Consider the following 21,112-nt stretch of genomic DNA (forward strand, 5'->3'; position numbering starts at 1 on the left):
TGTCATTTGGAGATTATGTTCACAGCTGGGGGCTGAGTGAATTACATCCTAGGTCCTGGTAAAGTGGGTTTCCATTACTTGTATCTTGTTCCTTAACAGAGTGCCTGCTCCTGTATCTAACTGCCTCCTTAGTCTTGCAACTTGTGTGCATCTTCGAAATGCAATGCCAGGATCGGTATGAAAAAGTAGATGCTCTAGAAGTTAACCACATCAGCGCAGCGCAGATTCGTGCACTGTGCTGAACGTTCTAATGAGCCAACGGACTCATGACAGAATGGTTCCGTCATGAGCACAGGCCAACCAACGCTCATGACGGAACCGTTTCGTCATGAGAATCGAAGGGGTTAAGGGACATCACCCCATTTTCTGCTTCCAGCACTACAAGCACCTGAGCATTTTGATCTTCTTGAACAGGTAGAAATTATTCAAGACTCTGATTTGATGTTAATTTTATATTGTGCTTGAATGCCCGGGGGCGTTTTGGCACTGCAACTGATGTTGATGAGAACCTTAAGACAGTGCTGCTCAATGATTAAAGAGCCTCATCTGGAGAGATTTCCTAAAGGACAGGAGGTCTGAGCAGTTCTTTAGTGCCATGGGAGAGAGTTCCATAGCTTTTGCGTCCTCAGCAAAAAGCTTCTGCCTCCCCATGAAGCTCATTTGGTCCTTGGTAGCTCTAAACACTTGTATTCCGAGGAACTACGTTTTCTAAATGGAGCATACCAAATAAATCTGTCCAGGAGACAGCCTGGGGTGATGTAGTGCAGGGCCTTACAAGGCTAAACAGAGGGCCTTAAACTCTATCCTCTGTCACAGGAAGCCAGTGTAGCTTGATCAGGGCCTGAGACACAATGATATTTTGAGATTCCTGACAAAAGTCAGCCCAATGCATTCTGTACCTTCTGCAGTTTATGAAGACATCTTTTCTGGATGCCCAAGAATAGGGCATACCCATAATCCAGTTTGGACAGGGCAAGAGAGGTAAGGAAAATGCTACTTTCCAGTATGCATCTCTTCTTGGCATGTAGAGTTGCAGATTCTCACACTTCGCATTAGATCGCCATCTGGTGTTGGGCTCGGAGGATTGCATGTTGTCGTCTTGGAAGAAGTCTTTGTAGTCACGAGATAAGTGACTCCTCCCTTGGACGAAAGTGTGCATGGGCATCGACTCCATCCTTAGATTGTTTTTCGCCATGATGGGAAATGATGGAGTTAGTAGAAAGAAAAAAGATGTCCATGTGAGTATATCTAATTAAGATAGAACTGGAACAAGGACAGGTCCCGGGGAGGCGGGTGGGCGTGTGAGAGTCTGCAGCTCTACATGCCAAGAACAGATGCATACTGGTAAGTAGCATTTTCCGTTCGATGCATATGAGCTGCAGATCTCACACTTAGCATAGACTATACAGCAGTGTCTCCACTAGCAATGCTCCCCTGTATTTGTTGCAGTAGTTTGAAAGAGCGTTTTGAGGACAGTTTGGCCTACAGCAGCTTGCTGCTTTGCTTGTACATCAACACAACAGTGTTTAGTGAAGGTGTGTGGTGTAGACCATGTTGCTGCCTTACAGATGCCTTCTAGGGGAATGTTCCCTAAGAAAGCCATAGATGCTCCAAGTTTGCGTGTGGAATTCGCTCTAGGAGGAATTGATAATGTGCGTTTTGCTTTCTGATAGCATATTTGGATAAATTTTACAATCCACCTTGCAATACCAGATTTAGTGATGGGATTGCCTTTATGTGGTTGAGAGAAAGCTACAAACAATTGTTTTGTTTTGAGAAAGGATTTAGTTCCGTCAAAGTAATAAAGAAGGGCTCTTTTCACATCTAGGGTGTGTAGAGCTCCTTCTGCTACAGTCTGGGTTTTGAAAAAACACTGGTATCTCCACTGATTGATTACGATGAAAAGGGGTGATTACCTTAGGAAGGAATCTTAGATTTGTACTGAGGACCACTTTGTTACGATGTAATTGTAAAAATGGTACTTGTATTGTGAAAGCTTGAATCTCACTTACTCTTCTAAGGAGAGGTAATGGCCACTAGGAAAGCGGATTTCTATGTGAGGAATTGTAGTTGACATTTGTGTAAAGGTTCAAATGGGGGTCCCATGAGCCTGGTAAGAACAATATTGAGGTTCCACACTGGAGAGGGTGGTAACCTAGGAGGAACAATACTCTTTAGTCCTTCCATGAATGCTTTAATTGCAGGGACTCTAAATAGTGACAAGTGTTGTCTGTTTTGTAGGTACGCAGCAAGATGTAAACGTATAGGTGAGTATGCTGGATTACATCTTTGTAAATGCAGTAGATAGCTAATGATATTCTGGATGGAAGCATCAAGTGGATTAATATGATTATTAGTGCAGTAAATGGCAAACCTTTTCCATTTTGCAGCAATGACAAGCTCTAGTAGTGGGTCATCTGGCTTCTTTAACCCTTTCTCTGCGGCGTGTTTCCCCCCGCTGTGCGGGGGGAGGGGGGCCGCGCGCGGTGCCGCTGTGCTTGTGACGAGCTCAGCTCGTCATGAGGCACAGTGGAGCTGCACTCATGACGAGCTGAGCTTGTCACAGCCACACCCGTTTTGAAACGTTCAGCACAGCGGGGTAATTATCCCGGCGTGCGAACGTTCCAGCGGCCGTGACGAGCTCAGCTCGTCATGAGTGCAGCTCAACCGTGCCTCATGATGAGCTGAGCTCGTCACAAGCACTCAACGGGTTAATAATGCTCATACAGTCTGGTGGCAGGTTAAGGTACCCAAACTCTAAGACTTCAGGAGCCAGATCGCCAGATTCAGTTGACTTGGATCTGGATGTCTGATCTCTCAATGGTTCTGTGTTAACAGGGATGGGGACAGGCACAGTCTTTGGTGGGGAACTAGTGAGAGTTCTAGCAGCATTGTGAAGTAGTGAAGTAGTGTGGCTCACTGGTTAGAGGCGGCAGACCCGAGAGCAGAGGACGGCCCGGGACCAGGGTTCGATTCCCGGCGCGGCAGGTTTCTGGACCAGGGTCAGCGGACTCGATAATTCTCTCGCCTCGGTGCCCACTCTGATCAGCGATCACACTCGGCAACTCTGGGCATTAGCTTGCCTCATCTTCACTAACGGCCCCACCAGACCGCCGGGGATGCCTGGTCTCACCCTGGAGATACCCATTAAGGGACCATCTCTCAGGGAAGCCAGGAAGGGTTTCGCAGCGGTCGAAGCGCCTTGGGACCCTACGGGTAAGTAGTGCGCTATATAAATGCCTATACATACATACATACATACAACCACGGTTGGCGTGCCCATGTGGCAGCTACTAAGATTAGTTTGAGAGTCTGTTGTCGGAGCTTGCGTACCACTAGTGGGATTAGTGGGAGTGACGGAAAAGCGTACGCAAATCTGCCTGACCAGTTCATCCATATCGCATTGCCCTTTGACAACGGGTGTGGAAACCTTGAAGCGAAAGTTGGGCATTTTGCTTTTTCGTGTGTGGCGAACAGATCTATGTCTGGTTGGCCCCACTTGTGGAAAAATGGTAGAAGAACTTGTGGATGTAGTTTCCATTTTTGAAACTGTTGTGTCTGTCGACTTAACAGATCTGCAATCTGATTGTGAACTCCTGGAAGGTGTTCGGATAGTAGATATATTTTTTGTGGAATGGCCCATCTCCAATGTTTTGTGCAAGCTGGGACAGTTACAGAGAATATGTGCCTCCTTGTTTTTGTATGTAGTACATGGCGGATCAAGACAGCTTTGTTCTGTACATGTACTTGGAAAGATTTTAGTGCTAGGAATATCGCTAGCAGCTCTAGGTGATTGATGTGGAGCACTTTTTGTTGAGTAGTCCACCTTCCCCGAGGTTTATGGTCTAGGAGATGAGCTCCCCATCCTGTGAGAGATGCGTCTGTTGTAAGTACTATTTGTGGAACAGGTTCGAGGAACGGTCGCCCTCTGGACAAGTTTTTGGTGTTCCACAACTGCAGAGAACGATGTATGCGGCTGTTCACCAACACAAGATCCGTAAGTGTTCCTTGAGATTGATTCCACTGATGTGCTGGACATTCTTGTAATGGACGCATTTGAAGTCTTGCATATGGTACAATACAAATGCAAGATTCCATCATGTCAATGAGTTGCATAAACACTCTGACTGGGAGAGAGTGTTGGTCTTGAAATTTTGTGACTAAGGCTTGAATGCTCGTTATCCTGGCTGGACTGGGATGAGCTAGAGCTGTAGAGGTGTTTATTGTAGCCCCCAGATATTGGTGTATATGAGAGAGCTGGAGATGCGACTTGGTGTAGTTGAGTTTGAACCCCAAGTTGTGTAATGTTTGAATTGTTTGAGGAGTGTGTTGAACACACTGACTGAATGACCTGGCTTTTATGAGCCAGTCGTCAAGATATGGGAAGACATGGATTTGTTGTCTTCTGAGATGTGCTGCTACTACTGCAAGGCACTTTGTGAACACTCTCGGTGCAGTTGTCACCCTGAATGGAAGGACTTTGAACTGATAGTGTTGTCCGTCTAGTACAAACCTTAGATACTACCTGTGAGAAGGATGTATGGGAATGTGGAAGTAGGTGTCCTTGGGATCTAGTGTGGCAAGGAAATCACCTTGTTGTAACAGTGGGAGCACATGTTGTAAAGTGATCATGTGAAAATGATCCGAGTGTATATATAGGTTGAGGGGCCTGAGATCGAGAATTGGTCGTGGTGTCCCGTCCTTCTTTGGTATTAGGAAGTACTGCGAGTAAACCCCTGTTCCCTGATGTTGTAAGGGAACTATATCTATTGCGTCTTTTTGAAGCAATGAGAGAACCTCTTGTTTTAGTAGTGTAAGATGTTCTGTGGACATGGGACGCTGTCTGGGTGGTATATGTGGAGGGGTAGCTGTAGGTTCTAGGCAGTAACCATACTGGATAACTTGTTTCACCCACTTGTATGTTGTGATGGGATTACAGACAGGTAGGAACTGTGCTAATCTCCCCCAGACAGGAGTGGAATTTTGTGGGAGGAGCGGAAGGAAGTCACTGTTTTGTGGTGGGAGAGTACGATTGGTGTTGTTACCTCGACTTCTTCCTTTATTGCTGTTTCCTCTGTATCCGCCTCTAAAATATCCTCTGTTGGGGGATGTTTGTGTATTGGCTTTAAAGGAAGATGAGTTGTCTGCTCCCATATGTTTAGAGGCTCCTCTGTAAAAGGAGCGACGAAAGGAGCCTCGTGTTTGTGGGGACTGTAAAGCTCCCATAGATTTGGCAGTCTCCGTGCCCTTCTTCATCTTTTCTAGTGCTGTGTCTACAGCCGGCCCAAAAAGCTGTTGTTGGTTAAATGGCTGGTTAAGGATAGTAGTCTGGACTTCTTGTTTAAAACCGGAGATGCGTAGTCATGCGTCGCGTCTAAGGAGGACACTGGTATTTATTGCTCGAGAGGCAGTGTCTGCTGCATCAAGTGCACATCTGATTGATGCATTTGAGATTAGCTTACCCTCTTGGATTAGATGATTTTTCGGTTCTCTTATATTGGTCAGGCAAAAGCTGTAGTAGTGTTTCTAACTGGTCGTAATGGGATCTGTCATATCTTGCGAGCAGTGTATGTGTGTTAGCTATGCGCCAGATATTGCCTGCTTGGGAAACTATTATTTTACCTGAAGCGTCTAACATTTTAGATTCTTTATCAGGAGGTGGCGCTTCTCCTAAGGTTTGGGAGTTAGCACGCTTTCTAGCGTTGGAAACGACTAGAGAATCTAAGGGTAGCTGTCCCTTAATGTAGGCAGGATCTCCAGGGGCAGGCCTATACTTTTCTATTCTGGGGTTTAGAATCCTAGCACGTACAGGATCTTTAAACACTTCGGGGGCATGTTTAATTACCCCTTTAGTCATGGGTAATATTTGTACTGACTTTTGGGATTGTTCAAAAGTATCTAATAAAAAGTCCTCTTCTGCCTCATCTGAGTGCATTGTGACACCATGAAAGATGGCAGCTCTATTAATTAAGTGTCCAAAACCAATATTATCTTCTGGAGGAGATGGTTTTGAGGGGTATGGATGTGGATCTGAGATGTACGGTATGTCTTGTGGGACCGGGTACTTCCAATCAGGTGGGTCATTTGGGTATGTAAAAGGGTCATCTGGGTCACCACCTACCCCCATGTCATCATCATCATCATCATCATTGTTATGAGGTGGAGAAAAATGAGGAGGAGAACTTTGAGGTGTAATAGGTTTAGGGAGAGAAAGTGGGTTAGAAGGAAGTATAGGAGAAGAAGGGTGCATAGGTGATGTGGCAGAGTCCTTCTTCACAGGCACTGGAGGAACAGGTGCTGTGTCTAACTTCCTCTTTCTATATGGTGCAGTGGTAACATGTCCTGTCTCTGGATCAATATAGATCTTTTTCGGTTTAGGATCAGGATAAAAAAGCTCTTCTTCTGGAGGAACCGCTTTCGGCATGGATTTTTTTCAGTTCTGAGCGGGGTTGTCGTTTGTGTTTGTCTTTAGCCTTAGGAGGTGTGATAGAGTCCTTTGGCGTAGGTTTTGGCTCTGTGGATCTTGGTTTTGGAGTCGAAGCTGGTTTCTTCGGTGTGGAAGCATTTGAAGCTGGCTTGTGTATGGGCTTGGGAGTTTATCTTTTGAAGTCGACTGTGTCGGAACCGGTTTCGGAGTCGGAACTTCTTTTGGTTTTGGTGCCGACGGCGCTGGTGGGATGTGCACCTGAGGTTTGCTCAGTACGGAGCTACCAGAAGGCTTTTAGATTTTCTTCGGAGCCGGGCTCGAGGACGGGGCTCCTGAAGTAAGTTTTTGGTCGTAACTGGGCCCAGCAGGCGGAGTGTTGACCATTGCCTTCGATTTCGGTGGGGGGGTTGGGGTAGGGGCAGTAGTACTCACACGTTGATCCGGAGTGATGGAGTCATCGGAGTCATCTGCCTCAGATACGATTTCGAGATCTTCAGAATCTTCTTCTGGGACATCTGGGCCTTTGTCGAAGATGTCCACTGGTTCCGGAGCTGATCTCTGCATGATGTGTCGACGGGCCCTTCGATCTCAAATGGTCTTCTTCGATCGAAAGGATGCACAGGCTGGACTCGTCGTGTTCAGGTGATAAGCACAGGTTACAGACCTTGTGATGGTCACTGTGCGGGAATTTTGCTCCACACTGGGGGGATTTCTCGAATGGCGTCCTTTCCATGAGTTGCACGCCTCATGGAGTGGATAGGCCCAATGGCTGCGTCGATGACCGGAATCGAGCTGATGAAGTTGAGTCGAGGGTCGAGTTGTTTAAAATTTATTTGGAAGAATTTCGGTGCGGAAAAGTTACATTCGCACCCAGTGGCGGAAAGAAACAATCTAAGGATGGAGTTGATGCCCATGCGCACTATCGTCTAAGGGAGGAGTCACCTATCTCGTGACTACAAAGACTTCTTCCAAGACAACAACAACATTCAATCATCCGAGCCCAACACAAGTTGGCGATCAAATGCTAAGTGTGAGATCTGCAGCTCATATGCCTCAAACCCACTGTTTTATGAAGATTTGCAGGTATGAAGGAGAAATGTTTCTTATTATTTTTAATGTGATGAATACTGATGGCGCGAGGGAATTAACCTGATCTTCAAAGTTGAGTTTATTTTCAAAGACAATCCCTAGGTTCTTCATTTCCAGACTGGCATGGTAAGTTCCCTCATTTCCTGAGGTCACCAGCTTGGTGACCAAAATAACGGGCCTGAGCCCAGGAGAAGGACCTCCATTTTTTCGAAGTTAAGCTTTAGACAATTTGAGATCATCCAGATACTTATTTGAGACATCTTGAGGTGGTGTTTTTGGGATTGGTCAATATTGATACCACTATTTGGATTTCATCAGCGTAAGACACCATCAAGAACCCAAATTATTTGATCTGCCTGATGTAGAGATTGAACAGCATAGGGCTCAGTGAGGAGCCCTGAGGCACTCCAAATGGCAGGCAGAACTGATCCGAAATGAACTATTCTAGTGCAACATGCTGCACTCTCTATGGCAGAAGCATTTTATCAGGCTGAGGGCAAGGCTGCTTATCCCTAACTTGGCAAGCCGGACAATCAGAATGGTATGACTGACCGTATCAAAGGCCGCCGAGAGATCCAATATTATCAGTGCGGCCTTGTTGCCCCCATCTATGATTGATCTCAGCTTCTCCAAAGCTGCTACCAATGCTGTCTCCTTGGTATGTGCATTTCTAAAACCATACTGAATAGAGTCCAGCAGGCTGTGTCAATGAATTACATGGATTCCATATGTCCTTAAGTCCAGGAGCACAAAGCAGACAACCTGCCTTTCTGGAAACCAGGAACTAATGTGAATCACACTGCTGCCCTGCTCTTGGACTTACTCTACTGCTCTATTTTTTTTTCAATAGTGTGACCACCTTCTGTTGGAAAATTTGAGCGTAATCCTCTGAACGGAGAGACTGAGGCAGAGGGATCTGGGAGAGTTAGGAGGTTCTGCTGGAAGGGAAGAGAATATCCTCTTTCTATAATTTGCTTTCCTCACTAGTCCATCTTCAGACAGGACAATGCCTCTCCAACTGGAGGGAAGACTAAAGCGGTTTTCCAGGCGGTACATGAGGATGAAGGGGAGGAGGAGTGTCACAGGCCCTGCCTGCCTTTGGCCTGCCTCGAGCTCTGTTCTGCCTAAGAATTGGTTAGGCCTGTGGTTCCCAATCTGTGCACCGGGTAACCCTGGTGCGCCATCAAAACCCGCCAGGGGTGTCGCAATCAGATGCACACTAAGGACACAGCAAGCTAGGTACAGCAATATCAGTCACACTGCATCATACATTAGACTCATCCCATCATCACTTTTCTGTTTCTAGCATTAGTTTGTCAACAAGCCGCCAGTCTCTGCACATCATTAATTTGACTAATGTTTTTAAAATATTGATTATTTGATCAGAGAGATCATTGAAATATTTGTGAATGTAATAATGAAATGAAAAATATGACAACTGTGATTTTCTGACAATTGGTTTACAGAGTACCAAAGTAAATAAGTGTATTAATTGAAAAAAAGTACATCCTGTGTTTTTTAGAAATAAGTGTTAATACTGGGGGATATATGTGTTTTTGTATTTAAAAAAAAAAGAGAATAACTAGAAAAATGAAAAAATAAATCAAGTAAATATATCATTTGGTTAGGAACTGTTTTTATAGTACAGTTATCATGTTAAATGTTGAGTGTTGATGTGCCTGCCTAATGTGAAATCCACCGTGCCCAGGTGTGCTGTTTCCCTAAGTTCTAGCATTAGGGTTGTCAGTTCTCTAACCTGATGGAAGGCTTGCCTCTACTACTGTCACTTCTGTGCCCTGTGTAAGATGCTGGCCCACTCTTCTAACAGGCCTGGGGGAGCCTGGTCACCACATGCTGCGCACTCTACTCCTCGGCTACAGCAGTGTTCAAGACATTCCTGAAGTTCTTTCAGGAGCCCGGTGGGCTCCAGTGCACGCCTTCCTTCTTCATACAGCGACCCTAACCTTCTTTTCGTCAACACATTCTTAAACCAGGTTAGTGTGCGTGCTGGAAGGGCCATGAGTTCTGCAGTAGTGGGGGAGCTGCAGATATGCAAATTAACTATGTGCCCATGACCCTCAAACACCTGCCTCTCTGCTTGATATAGCACTGTCACTGAATAGGTGAGAATAGGTGAGAACCATCAAATGGCATATCCATCACACTAACCTGTACCTCACCTAAAAAAGAAGTGTGAAACAGACCCAGGCTTCCTCAGGGTAACAGAATATCTCATAGTCCTAGCCACCACATCCAAAATGAACAGTGTCTAGGACCACCCTGACCATCACTGCCATATTCTCCTTCAGGTGGTTAGGCAGACAATACACCACCATACCCACCACATCCCAGAGTGCATTGGTGTACCTAGCTGGCAGACCCTTGGCATCCCTAGAACTCAGTGCGTGGTTCCCAGAGCAGAACACCTTTTTACCCATAGCCTCTGTCTTTTTTGACTCTATATCCAGAGGCACCAGGGGAAATGCTCCTGGACTCTAAATGGCCAGAATTTCGTTTTGTAGATTTTAATCCCACAGGAGATGTTCAATGCTTCTTAAATCGGAACTGGACAATTGTACTGGAACAAATACCACTTGAGAATGGTAATCAAGAGATAGGACATCAACACTTCTAAATCTAGTCACCAGAATGTTTGCTAAAATGTTGACGCACAAGTTACTACTTGTGTAACGATATATCTGTAAGAGACATTAGTTAGTGATAGATTCCTTACCTTAGAATATCCCCAGGCGTCAGACTGGATCCGGAAACTTTTGCGTAGCAATACCCCTGCGCGCCGGTAGGTGTCGTCTGCGGCTCCGCGTCCGTCGTCGGCGTCGTGAGCGCCGGAATGACGTCGTCGGAGTACTTAGACGGCGCCCATGCGCGCTGACGTCAGTTCTGATACACAGCTTTTCCGCGCCAGATACGCAGAGCCATGATAGAACTAACACTGGTGCCATGAAACTAGGGCCCTGAAAGGGGATGACCTTAACCCTAGATATCGATTCGCAGAACGGGGAGGATGGGTGGGTCGGTAAGGAATCTATCACTAACTAATGTCCCTTACAGATATATTGTTACACAAGTAGTAACTTGTGCATCTGAAAGAGACAGGTTAGTGATAGATTCCTTACCTTAGAATAGATACCCCAGCAATACCAACCCCGGTGGTGGGTCTGCGAACCAATAATCACACCAGAAAGTCCTGGAGGACGGAACGGCCAAAGAAGCCATCCCTCCGGACTTGACTGTCCAGGCAGTAGTGTCTTGCAAACGTGTGCAGCGAGGCCCACGTAGCTGCCTGGCAAATGTCCTGTAAGGGGACTCCTCGGCCCAGGGCAGTTGTTGTCGCCGTGGCCCGAGTGGAGTGAGCCCGCAGCCAAGCCGGGGGCTCCTTCCTCGCCATGGAGTAGCATGCTTGAATACACAAGGCGATCCACCTCGAAATGGTCCTCTTGTGTACAGCCTTTCCCTTCTTCGCGCCCACGTAACCAACAAAGAGTTGGTCATCCACCCGGAATTGGGGTGTGCGATCTAAGTAGTAGGAGAGCGCACGTTTTGGATCCAGACGGTGGAGCCTCTCTTCCTCTTTCGAGGGATGCGGAGGCGGAAAGAAGGTGGGCAAAGTGATGGACTGCCCGATGTGGAAGGCCGTGACAACCTTGGGCAGAAAGGAAGGTCGTGTACTTAACACCACCTTGTCAGGATGAACAGACAGGAAAGGTGGAGAAGAAGAAAGAGCCTGGAGCTCACTCACTCTCCTGGCAGAGGTGATGGCAACCAGGAAGGCAGTTTTCAACGTGAGAAGACGGAGAGGACAGTTATGGAGTGGCTCAAAGGGAGCACACATCAGATAAGTGAGAACAAGATTCAAGTCCCACTGGGGCATCACGAAGGGAACAGGAGGGAACATGTGTGTGAAGCCCTTCAGAAATCTACTTACAATGGGGGACTTGAATAAAGAAGGCTGATCAGGTAGCCTTAAGAAGGCGGATAGAGCAGAAAGGTACCCTTTAAGAGTGCCCAGAGCAGAGCCCTGCTAGGCAAGGGAAATAAGAAAGAGCAGCACTTCCGAAAGGGGTGCAGAGAGAGGATCCACAGCCTTTGCTGTGCACCATGCCACAAATCTGTTCCACCTGCAGGCGTATACCGACTTTGTGGAGGGACGCCTGGCTGCCAGAATGATATCACAGACTTCAGGAGGCAAGTCAAATGGCCTCAACTGCCGCCGCTCAATCTTCAAAGCTTGTAGGTGGAGACTGGACAGGTTCGGGTGCAGGACCGTCCCCTGCTGCTGCGACAGAAGGTCCTCCCGAAGAGGCAGACGAATCGGGGGATCGACTGACATGCTGAGTAGCTCGGGATACCAGTATCTTCGTGCCCAGTCCGGAGCCACAAGGATAACCTGGGCCCGGTCGCGCATGATCTTCTTCAGCACTCTGGGCAGAAGTGGTATAGGCGGAAAGGCGTACAACAGACCGCAGCTCCACTCGCGACGAAAAGCGTCTCCGAGCGAGTGCCGCCTTGGAAATTCCAACGCGCAGAACTGATGACATTGCCCGTTCTCTTCTGTGGCGAATAGATCTAACCAAGGCTCTCCCCACTGCTGAAAGAGACCTTGCGCCACGTCCGAGTTCAGACGCCATTCGTGATCCATCATGCACCGACGGCTGAGTTCGTCCGCCCTGGCATTCAGAGAGCCTGCCAGGTGTTGAACCACCAGGGTCACGCCCTGATGTTCCAGCCATTGCCATAGGCGCAGAGCCTCCTGGCATAGGGTCCACGACCCCACTCCGCCTTGTTTGTTGCAGTACCACATGGCGGTGGTGTTGTCGGTGAACACTTGCACTGCACGTCCCCGGACAGAGGGGAGGAATACCTTCAGTGCTAGACTAACCGCCCGAAGCTCCAGCAGGTTGATATGGAGCCGGGACTCCGCCGGAGACCAAAGGCCTCTGATCTCCGCCTCTCCCATGTGGCCTCCCCAGCCCTGGAGGGACGCGTCCGTCACAACTACGTGCTCAGGGTGGGGCAGGGAGAGGGATCTGCCACTGACCCAGTCGCGGTCCGTGAGCCACCACTGGAGTTGTCTCGCAGTGCCCTCCGAGATCAAGACATGATCGGACAGGTTGCCCTGATGCTGGGCCCACTGAAACTTCAGGTCCCACTGCAGAGCCCGCATCCGCCACCTGGCGTGACGCACCAGAAGGATGCAGGAGGCCATCAGTCCCAGAAGCCGCAGCGTCAACCTGACTGAGACTCGGGATAACGGCTGGAAGATGGGAACCAGAGCCTGAATATCCCGAACCCGCTGTTCGGGTGGGTAAACCCGAAACTGCGCCGAGTCGAGAACCGCTCCGATGAAGAGGAGCTTCTGAGAGGGACACAGGTGTGACTTCGGCAAATTGATGGAGAACCCCAGCAGGTGCAGGAGGTCGGCAGTAGTCTGGAGGTGGCTGACGACTGTTTGGGGCGAGCCCGCCTTCAACAACCAGTCATCGAGGTAGGGGAAGACTGATACCCCCTGCCTGCGCAGATGAGCTGCGACCACCGCCATCACCTTCGTGAACACCCGTGGGGCGCTGGTAAGGCTGAAGGGGAGCACGGTAAACTGAAAGTGCTCTTCGCCTACCGTGAACCGCAGGTAACGCCGGTGGGCCGGCAGGACGGGGATGTGGAAATAGGCGTCCTGCAGGTCCAACGCTACCATCCAGTCTCCCGGGTCCAGGGCAGCCAGAACCTGAGCCAAAGTCAGCATCTTGAACTTCTCCGTCCGGAGGAAGCCGTTGACGTTCCGCAAGTCCAAGATAGGGCGTAGGCCCCCTTTGCCCTTCTTGGGCACCAGAAAGTAGTGGGAGTAACATCCACACCCTACTTCTGGCCCAGGAACGCGCTCGATGGCCCTCTTGGCCAAGAGGGCCGAGACTTCCTCTTGCAGAAGTTGCAAGTGATCCCCCGACACACGGTGGTATTGCGGTGGCATGGATGAAGGGGATGCCTCGAAGGGGAGGGAGTAGCCCCTTCGGACAATTTGCAGCACCCACCTGTCCGAAGTGACTGTATGCCAGTGGGAGAGGTGATGGCGAACCCTGCCCCCCACAGGCGTCACATGGGCCTGAAAACTCGGACTAGGAAGGTTTTGAGGCAGGTGCTGCTGAGGGAGGTGTGGACTGGCCTCGCTGCGGTCCCCGACCGCCGCCACGGCGGTTTCCACGTCCGCCACCGCGCTGCTGGACATTTTGCGGTGTGTGGCTGACGGTACGTGGTGGGGCACCCCTTCCGTGGCCACGAAGGGAGCGAAAGGCACCCGTTTGCTGGCGTGGGGCCATGAGGCCCAAGGACTTGGCCGTAGCCTTGGAGTCCTTGAAACGTTCCAGCGCATGGTCTGCCTTGTCGCCGAAGAGGCGACGGCCATCAAACGGCATGTCCAGGAGTGTGGCCTGGACATCGGCCGAGAAGTTGGCGGACCTCAACCAGGCGTGGCGTCGAACCGCCACCGTCGTTGCCATCGCCCTGCTCAGTGAGTCCGTTGTATCCAGCCCACACCGGATAGAAAAGCGTGCTGCATCTCGGCCGTCCGCAAGGGCTTGGCCGAGTTTAGCCTGGACCTCCTCCGGGCATCTTGGCAGCACCTCCGCAACCGTGTCCCACAGAGTGTGGGTGTAGCGGCCCAAGAGACAGGCGGTGTTCACAGACCGCAGCCCCAAGCTAACAGACGAGAAAACCTTCTTCCCGAACTGTTCATATCTCTTGGATTCCCTGTCAGGCGGGGCCGACGGGAATGCGGTCTGGGAGTTTGAGGCCTGGATGACCAGACTCTCGGGGGTGGGATGGGTGGACAAAAAGCATGGGTCTCCCGGGGCCGGGCGGTAGCGTCTGGCCACGTTCCTATCCACAGGCGGGCCTGTGGCGGGCTTGGACCAAGTGCCCAGAAGAACGTCACATAAGGCCTCATTGAACGGCAGCATGGGCTCCACGGAGCTTGACTGCGGTTTGAGGACCTCAGTGAGGAGATTAGTCCTCACCGCCGCGACGGGGAGCTGAAGGTTTAAGGCCTTAGCTGCCTTCGTCAACACTACGCTATAAGCAGAACCCGCCTCCGAAGCCACAGTCGGAGGCGAGGTAAATCCAGTGTCTGGCGATGTGTCAATACCACTGGCCTCCCCAAGCTCATATGTCCAGTCCTGCTGTGACTGGCAATCTTGTGCCAGAGGGTCTTCGGACCCCTCCCAATTTTCCTCGTCACCTGTGTCCTGGAAACCAGGATTAGCAGACAGGGCCTCCTCGTGGAGATAAAAATCCCCAAAGGCCGTCGGAATCGGCGCCCAGCGGTGCCCTTCCGGCGCCTGAGTAGGACCGCAGGAAATATTGGGGGCGGCAACCACATTGGCTGCCGGGGGCGACACCTGAAGGGACGGCACCGGCGAGGTTGTAAGATCGACCGGCGAGGTCCCGGATCCGGAGCCGGATCCAGTGAAGTCCTGCGGCGCCGAGACCGAAGTCCCCAGCGGCGTCGGAGCCGAAGCACCCGACCCGGAAGGACCTCCAGACGGAACCGATCGGCCCGAAGGCGCCACGGGAACCGACTGAGGAGGAAGGGCCCTCATGGCCATGAGGTACCCCTCGACCTCCTCCGGCGTCGCGCCGTGCCCAGGGACCCGAAGGTGTGGGGCAGGCGTCGTCGCTTGCGACTCCCGCAGAGCTGCGTGGGCGGTGTCGCCCGAGCCCCTGGCCGCATCGTGCGAGCGTCGGGGCGGGTCGGAGGATCGATGATGTCGCTCCGACCTCTCATGCCTCTTACCTGAGGACTTGGAACCAGACGATCGGTGTCCACTTCCGGAGCTTCGATGACTCCGACCTCGCGACCTGTCCCTCGATCTCCCGTGGGACCTGGACCGGGAGCGGCGCGGGGCCGACTGCCTCAGCTCAAGACTCTTGCGGGACCGCTCCCGCCTAGCCTTCGACGTCAGGGCCCGGCAGTCGGAGCAGGCCCGATCGTCGTGGTCGAGGCCTAAGCACTTCAGGCACCGGCGATGGGGGTCCGTGACCGACATGAGTCGATAGCACTTCGAGCAAGGCTTGAACCCGGGCATCCCTGGCACCGATAGAGTCGAGAACTCGACAAAAATGAGAGATCAAAAGGATCAAAAAGTTCAGTCAAAAATTGACTGGGGGTAGAGCTTCTTCCGGATCTGCGCTAGCTGGCGCGGAAAAAAGAAGAACTGACGTCAGCGCGCATGGGCGCCGTCGAAGTACTCCGACGACGTCATTCCGGCGCTCACGACGCCGACGACGGACGCGGAGCCGCAGACGACGCCTTCCGGCGCGCAGGGGTATTGCTACGCAAAAGTTTCCGGATCCAGTCTGACGCCTGGGGATATTCTAAGGTAAGGAATCTATCACGAACGTGTCTCTTTCAGATATGAACATTTATAAGTGATATAGGACTGTTGCAGGTGCAATCTAAAGATTTTTTTCCTGGCCATGTGGATCAATGTTATTTCACCTTGTTGGAGACAGACTGGAAGCACACAAGAGGACACAGACGTGTGCCTAAACAGCACAATCAGGGAGTGCAGGAATTGTGCTGAATTGGCCCCAGGCCAGCAAATGGGTCAACCTGGACCAGGGTTGGCAGAGGTTCTTCCCAAGTGTGATGTCCACCACCTTTGGTTTGAAGGAGTACTCCACTGAAGGGAGAGGAGTGGACAATGGGAAGACCCACCACCTGACTGGAAATGGTGTCTGTGTTAGGAGTCATCCCATCATTTCTTCAAATGTTTCCTCTCCATCTCCTTCAACTACTTCGAACAAAGAGACAAGTGCGATTTGGAATCTGCACTTGAGCGCAACCAACGCAGAGCCTGGCGCTCATGACTTTAAAAGTTTTGCTTTCTGCTCCCTAATTGCCTTTTTGTGCATGAGACTATGAGTTTGGACCCAAGCACCACAGACCGAGGTCGATATGGACATCTGTCTATAGCAGGTACAGGAGTCTTAAATCCTGTCATTTTAAGGGAAGACATCCTTCAGCACTGAAAAAGAGAATTATTTTGTGAAAAATCTTTGTAGAAGCAAATTTGGATCTTCATTAATGATTTGAAGGAAAAAAAGAATCTGTCAGGGCACCATGGTGGTGTAATATATCTCCAGTGATGTTACACCCATGCTTCATCCTGAATTCAAGATGGAACCAATGCCACCTACCGGCAAGGGAGCTGCTGCAAACTTTTCAGCTCCGGTATTCAAGATTTGAGGAATTTGCGGTTAGATACATCCATCAAAATGACATCAGACTGATTAGCCTCAACTGTATGTTCTATGTTGAAAAGAACTATATTATGGTGGAAGATTGCATGTTTTCTTTAATAATGAGAATGTGTCAGCCCCCTGCCATATGAGCGCACTGCTGATGGACAACTCTCCCAAAAAGGTCTCATGTTTGTGCGCTCATGTTTTGTGCCGGATTTGCAGAATCCAGAAGCAGTATTTAACAGTTTGGTGCCCAGTGCACAAATCTAGTCATCACCACCTTTCATGCATGGCAAAGTGCAATGGCTGGAGGAGGCTGCTACTCAAAAACACTTACCTCCAAGACATGAGCATTTGTTTGACCTCTCATTTGGAGAACATCTTCAACATACTGGATGAGTGGTTGTTCGGGTTCTCCCCCGGCTGTGGCCAGAAAGCCAAGTGTCACCTCAGTCATTGACAGAGCCTCACATATATCACTGTATGAATGGAGTTCTCCACTTAAGGAGTTGATCATGGAATTGGAGATTGTATCCTAAAAGCAAAAATGGTACAAGAGAGAAAAGATGAGAGCTGGAGATTGTGTACAACAGCAATAGGTAATGCACTTCAGAGTGAGTCCGATGAAATGTGTAGTTTATTGTAAAGTTTAGGGGGAAGAAACATTAAAGAGGTGCCAACCAGTCAAAGTGTGAGATGGGGTGAGTGGTGAGGCAGTGAACTCTGAACTCAGTTGCGCAGTGTGCAATGTAAGGAAAGAGATGAGACAAGCAGTGAATAATGCCAATCAGCTATATAGTTTGGTAGTAAGAAAAGGAAACTGAACCCTGGATTATCAGCCACATGGTTTGCATAACCTATTCCAGCAGATCTTTCTCCTTAAGCTTACTGTCCCGCTCAGAAAGCTTCAGTTTACTACCACAAACATGTAAATGCAGAAGTAAATATCTTAGCACTTCCGGTCAGATTGATGAGAAGTGTGTACAAAATGTGAACGCATCAACTTGACATATGCTGGTTTATGTATACTAAGCATACAGTCTCTCACCATGGCCTTTCACTTTTGTAAATTTAGCTCCCACCAGATTGAAAGTAGCAAAGTTGAGTTGTGATAGGATGTTCACCTGAATTAAATTGACTGTAGTGAGAGACAGCGGAAAGCATTAAAGGATATTACTGGAAGCAGTCACACGAAACATGACACACTTTTAGACAGTTACTCATAAAATGGCATCTATAATTTGCTTATTTGTTTAGTTTTTAAGAAAACACAGTCATGCCATAAAAGTAATAGTGTGATCACTGGGAATGCAACAGGGAGTTTCAATCTACAACTTTATACTTAACTTCTGAAAACAGGGGCTGAAATAAAACTAAACTTTTTAGACCTTCATGTCAGTTAGGTAGGACCTGTCAGATAGCAGGACATCAATGCGGTGATTTCCTTAACATGTGAGCAAAAAGTTAGGTCTTCCTTTTCCTTCTGGGATACCACATAGATACCATGGAACTAGAGGGAGAAGAGTGTGGGAAGTGGGAAGAGAAGATGTTCGCAGAGCTCAAGGGTTATCATAGAGAAGAATCTCTGAATATATATGGCAGGGAAAAGGCAGAGGCCAAAGCTTGCATATTCTTCTGGATTTCCCTAATCAGGGATAGAAGCCAATATGACACTTTGCAGGGGCCAGCTGGAGCACATCCTACAGGGAAAGGAACTAGAAGTGTATGCGATGACTCACCAACCTTTATTTCTCAATGGTAGTACCTCACTGATGACTTACGGTCTACATAGACCCTGCTCATTATAATAATAATTGTTATGCAGCTTGTTACTCACCTGCTGCACTTTCATCCTAATATCAGCAAATATATTCTCATAGTTGCGATCCTGTCTGCACACCAAAGTTGGGATGCCCTAGAGAGAAACAGAATTTAAACGTTAAACTGGTTATTGCATCAATTATTAATGTTTTGAACCATTGCTATTGTTGAGAGCTTCATTGTTTGGTAAGTTTCTTGACCTTCAATAATGAGCATTTTCGATTTTCTCCTATATGAATCTGGAAAATCTTGAATAGAACCTCAGCACCTGCAGGTGACACTACATGGCCTGGCTCCAATCAAGGAATCAAGGGGACTCACAAAGTTAGCAAACTGTTGGTAAAAGCATCCATCAGAATATAGTTTTAGTCTGGGGGATTCGCTAAGTGAGCAAACTGTTGGTAGAAGCATCCATCAGAATATAGTTTTGATGGTGATAAACTAATCAATATTAAAGCTCTTCAACATCAAGAACTTTGTGCTCCAACATGATTTCGTTACAAAAAAGGTCTTTGGTTCTGATGGAGTTAATGATAATGAGCAAGAAGAACAAGTAAAATACTGTGGTGGTGAATGATTTAATGCTGGTGGCGTATGTCAGTTATGTCCAGTCTGATACCTCTAGATCTTTTTTAACCTCGCTCTACAGAAGCCTGCACAAGAATGTAAAACTTGCCTTTAGGTAGAATATGTGTCTCACCAAGATATTTTTCTAGTATTTGTTATTTGTAGCCTCTATAAACCTCTGCGGCTTGTTATTTGCCTCCCAGGTGAATCTAGCACCATTCTTTCAGAATTCACTTGAACATATTTTCTTCCCTGTGGAAGTCAGGAAGAAAAACTACCCCAAGTGTGAGGGTTGTTTTCAGACTCCTTACAGTTGTAGGAAAGACGGGAAACAAATAGTGAGGCACTGTTCAGGTTCCTGAGGAAAAAATCTGGAATTAAATGTGAACACTCCTGACTGCAAAGTGAGGGTGAAACTTAAAATATCTAAGTGGAAAACAAAATCCTACATATGAGAATTTCTCTGTTGGTAAATATAAGAAAATGAAGACTTCAGTGATCCATGAGCCTGCTGAAAGACGTTGTATAAACACTGCGACACCAACTGCTAGTATGGAGCATGACCGTTCTACAGAGATGCTTCCGGTCTCAATACTGCAGTGCAGTATTTTCAGCTGCTGAAAACGTCTATTAACCACTCACACTCACTTTACTTGCGTTCTCTTTTAACAGAAAAATGGTCTTGTTCCGGGCTAGCTCTACTTATAAATTTCTGTAGACAGGAACAAGCAGAAAGAAAAAAAGGAACATTCTGTAGAGTTTTAATGTCTATATAAAAATGCCCTAAGCACATGCAAGAAACTTTAAACAAGATCACACAATGAAGAAAAAAAGAGCGTATTAACATTTGAAAAAGGTAAAACACTTATGGAATAATTTGCCACAAATTCTACAAGACTCTAAACGTTATTAAAGATTCATGGATAAATTATCCTAAAAGAGGTCTTTCTGAACTCCCCCAAGTTCACAATCAGTGAATATCTAATGGTACAGACCACCATCAGCGCAAAAACAACCAATGTACTAGTTGTGTAAAACCTTCCCACATAACTTTTCATATCATTTTCAGGAGATGGAACATATATATAAGTTGTTAAAAATTGGGCTTGTCCTAACTAGATTCAACATTTTTCTGAGATTGTATGTAATCTTACATGTAAGCATGATGAAGGACTTTCTTATAAAAACACTTTCATTTATAGCATAGGTATTTAACACATCTAGATGAACCTCAACTTTTTATGTTAAACATTTCACTCTGATCAGGGTGACTGATGCTATGCATGATTGTGTGTAGGGTAGAAGCATCACAAACAAGTTCTGTTGGGTAGACTGTCCACTTATCTTGCCTTCCACTGAGGCATGGTGAGATTTGGCAAATGTCAGTGGGCCCTTGAGTAACATCCACCTAGGCATGGAGGCCCTATGCCTGTCCTATTGAGGGGGTCCAGGGATGCAGAACAACCCTACTTTAGTTGGAGATGTTTCAACGTGTCAGTACCCAACAGATCATGATGCCTCTGGTAAGAGTATGAAAGAAGGAAATGTTCCTTACATAGCACAAATCCCATGCCTTCCTCTTAACTCTGATAAAGACAGATCTGTTTTGATGGTTTCGCTGTGGTGAAGAAGGCCTACAAAAGCTAAACCATCCACATGGCCTACAAGCAGGGGGGACCTTTAGTTCACTATGACCAGAGGCTTAGGTGTAACCGCTAAAAGAGCCAATAGTAATATAGGTGAGGGTAGCCTCAAGCGATATTAGATGAATTGATTACTGGATGAAATGTGTAATCATTACCATGAAATGCTAGGCAAAATGAATATGATGGAGTAGACTAGTGTCTGCCATGATTTGTCTGGCCCTATGAATCATCTATTGACTCTGGGTACAGCACTGGACAAATAATTGGGCTGCGGCTCCAGATTATGTGTTTTCAGTATTAATAAAAT

At 48.1% G+C, this 21,112-nt stretch overlaps 1 protein-coding gene across 1 annotated transcript in view; it reads right to left on the bottom strand.

Moving 5' to 3' along the window:
- Window positions 1-21,112, bottom strand: part of RNF213 (ring finger protein 213) — a 2,876,335-nt gene that overhangs the window by 75,108 nt on the left and 2,780,115 nt on the right. The window contains exons 62-63 of the mRNA XM_086931045.1: window positions 18,609-18,686; window positions 17,109-17,306 (exon numbers count right to left, since the gene is read on the bottom strand). Coding sequence (XP_086787171.1) covers window positions 17,109-17,306; window positions 18,609-18,686 — 276 coding nt within the window. The remainder of the gene's footprint in view (window positions 1-17,108; window positions 17,307-18,608; window positions 18,687-21,112) is intronic.

Source organism: Lissotriton vulgaris, chromosome 7 (genome assembly GCF_964263255.1).
Source record: "Lissotriton vulgaris chromosome 7, aLisVul1.2, whole genome shotgun sequence".
In the NCBI taxonomy this organism is placed as follows: Eukaryota; Metazoa; Chordata; class Amphibia; order Caudata; family Salamandridae; genus Lissotriton; species Lissotriton vulgaris.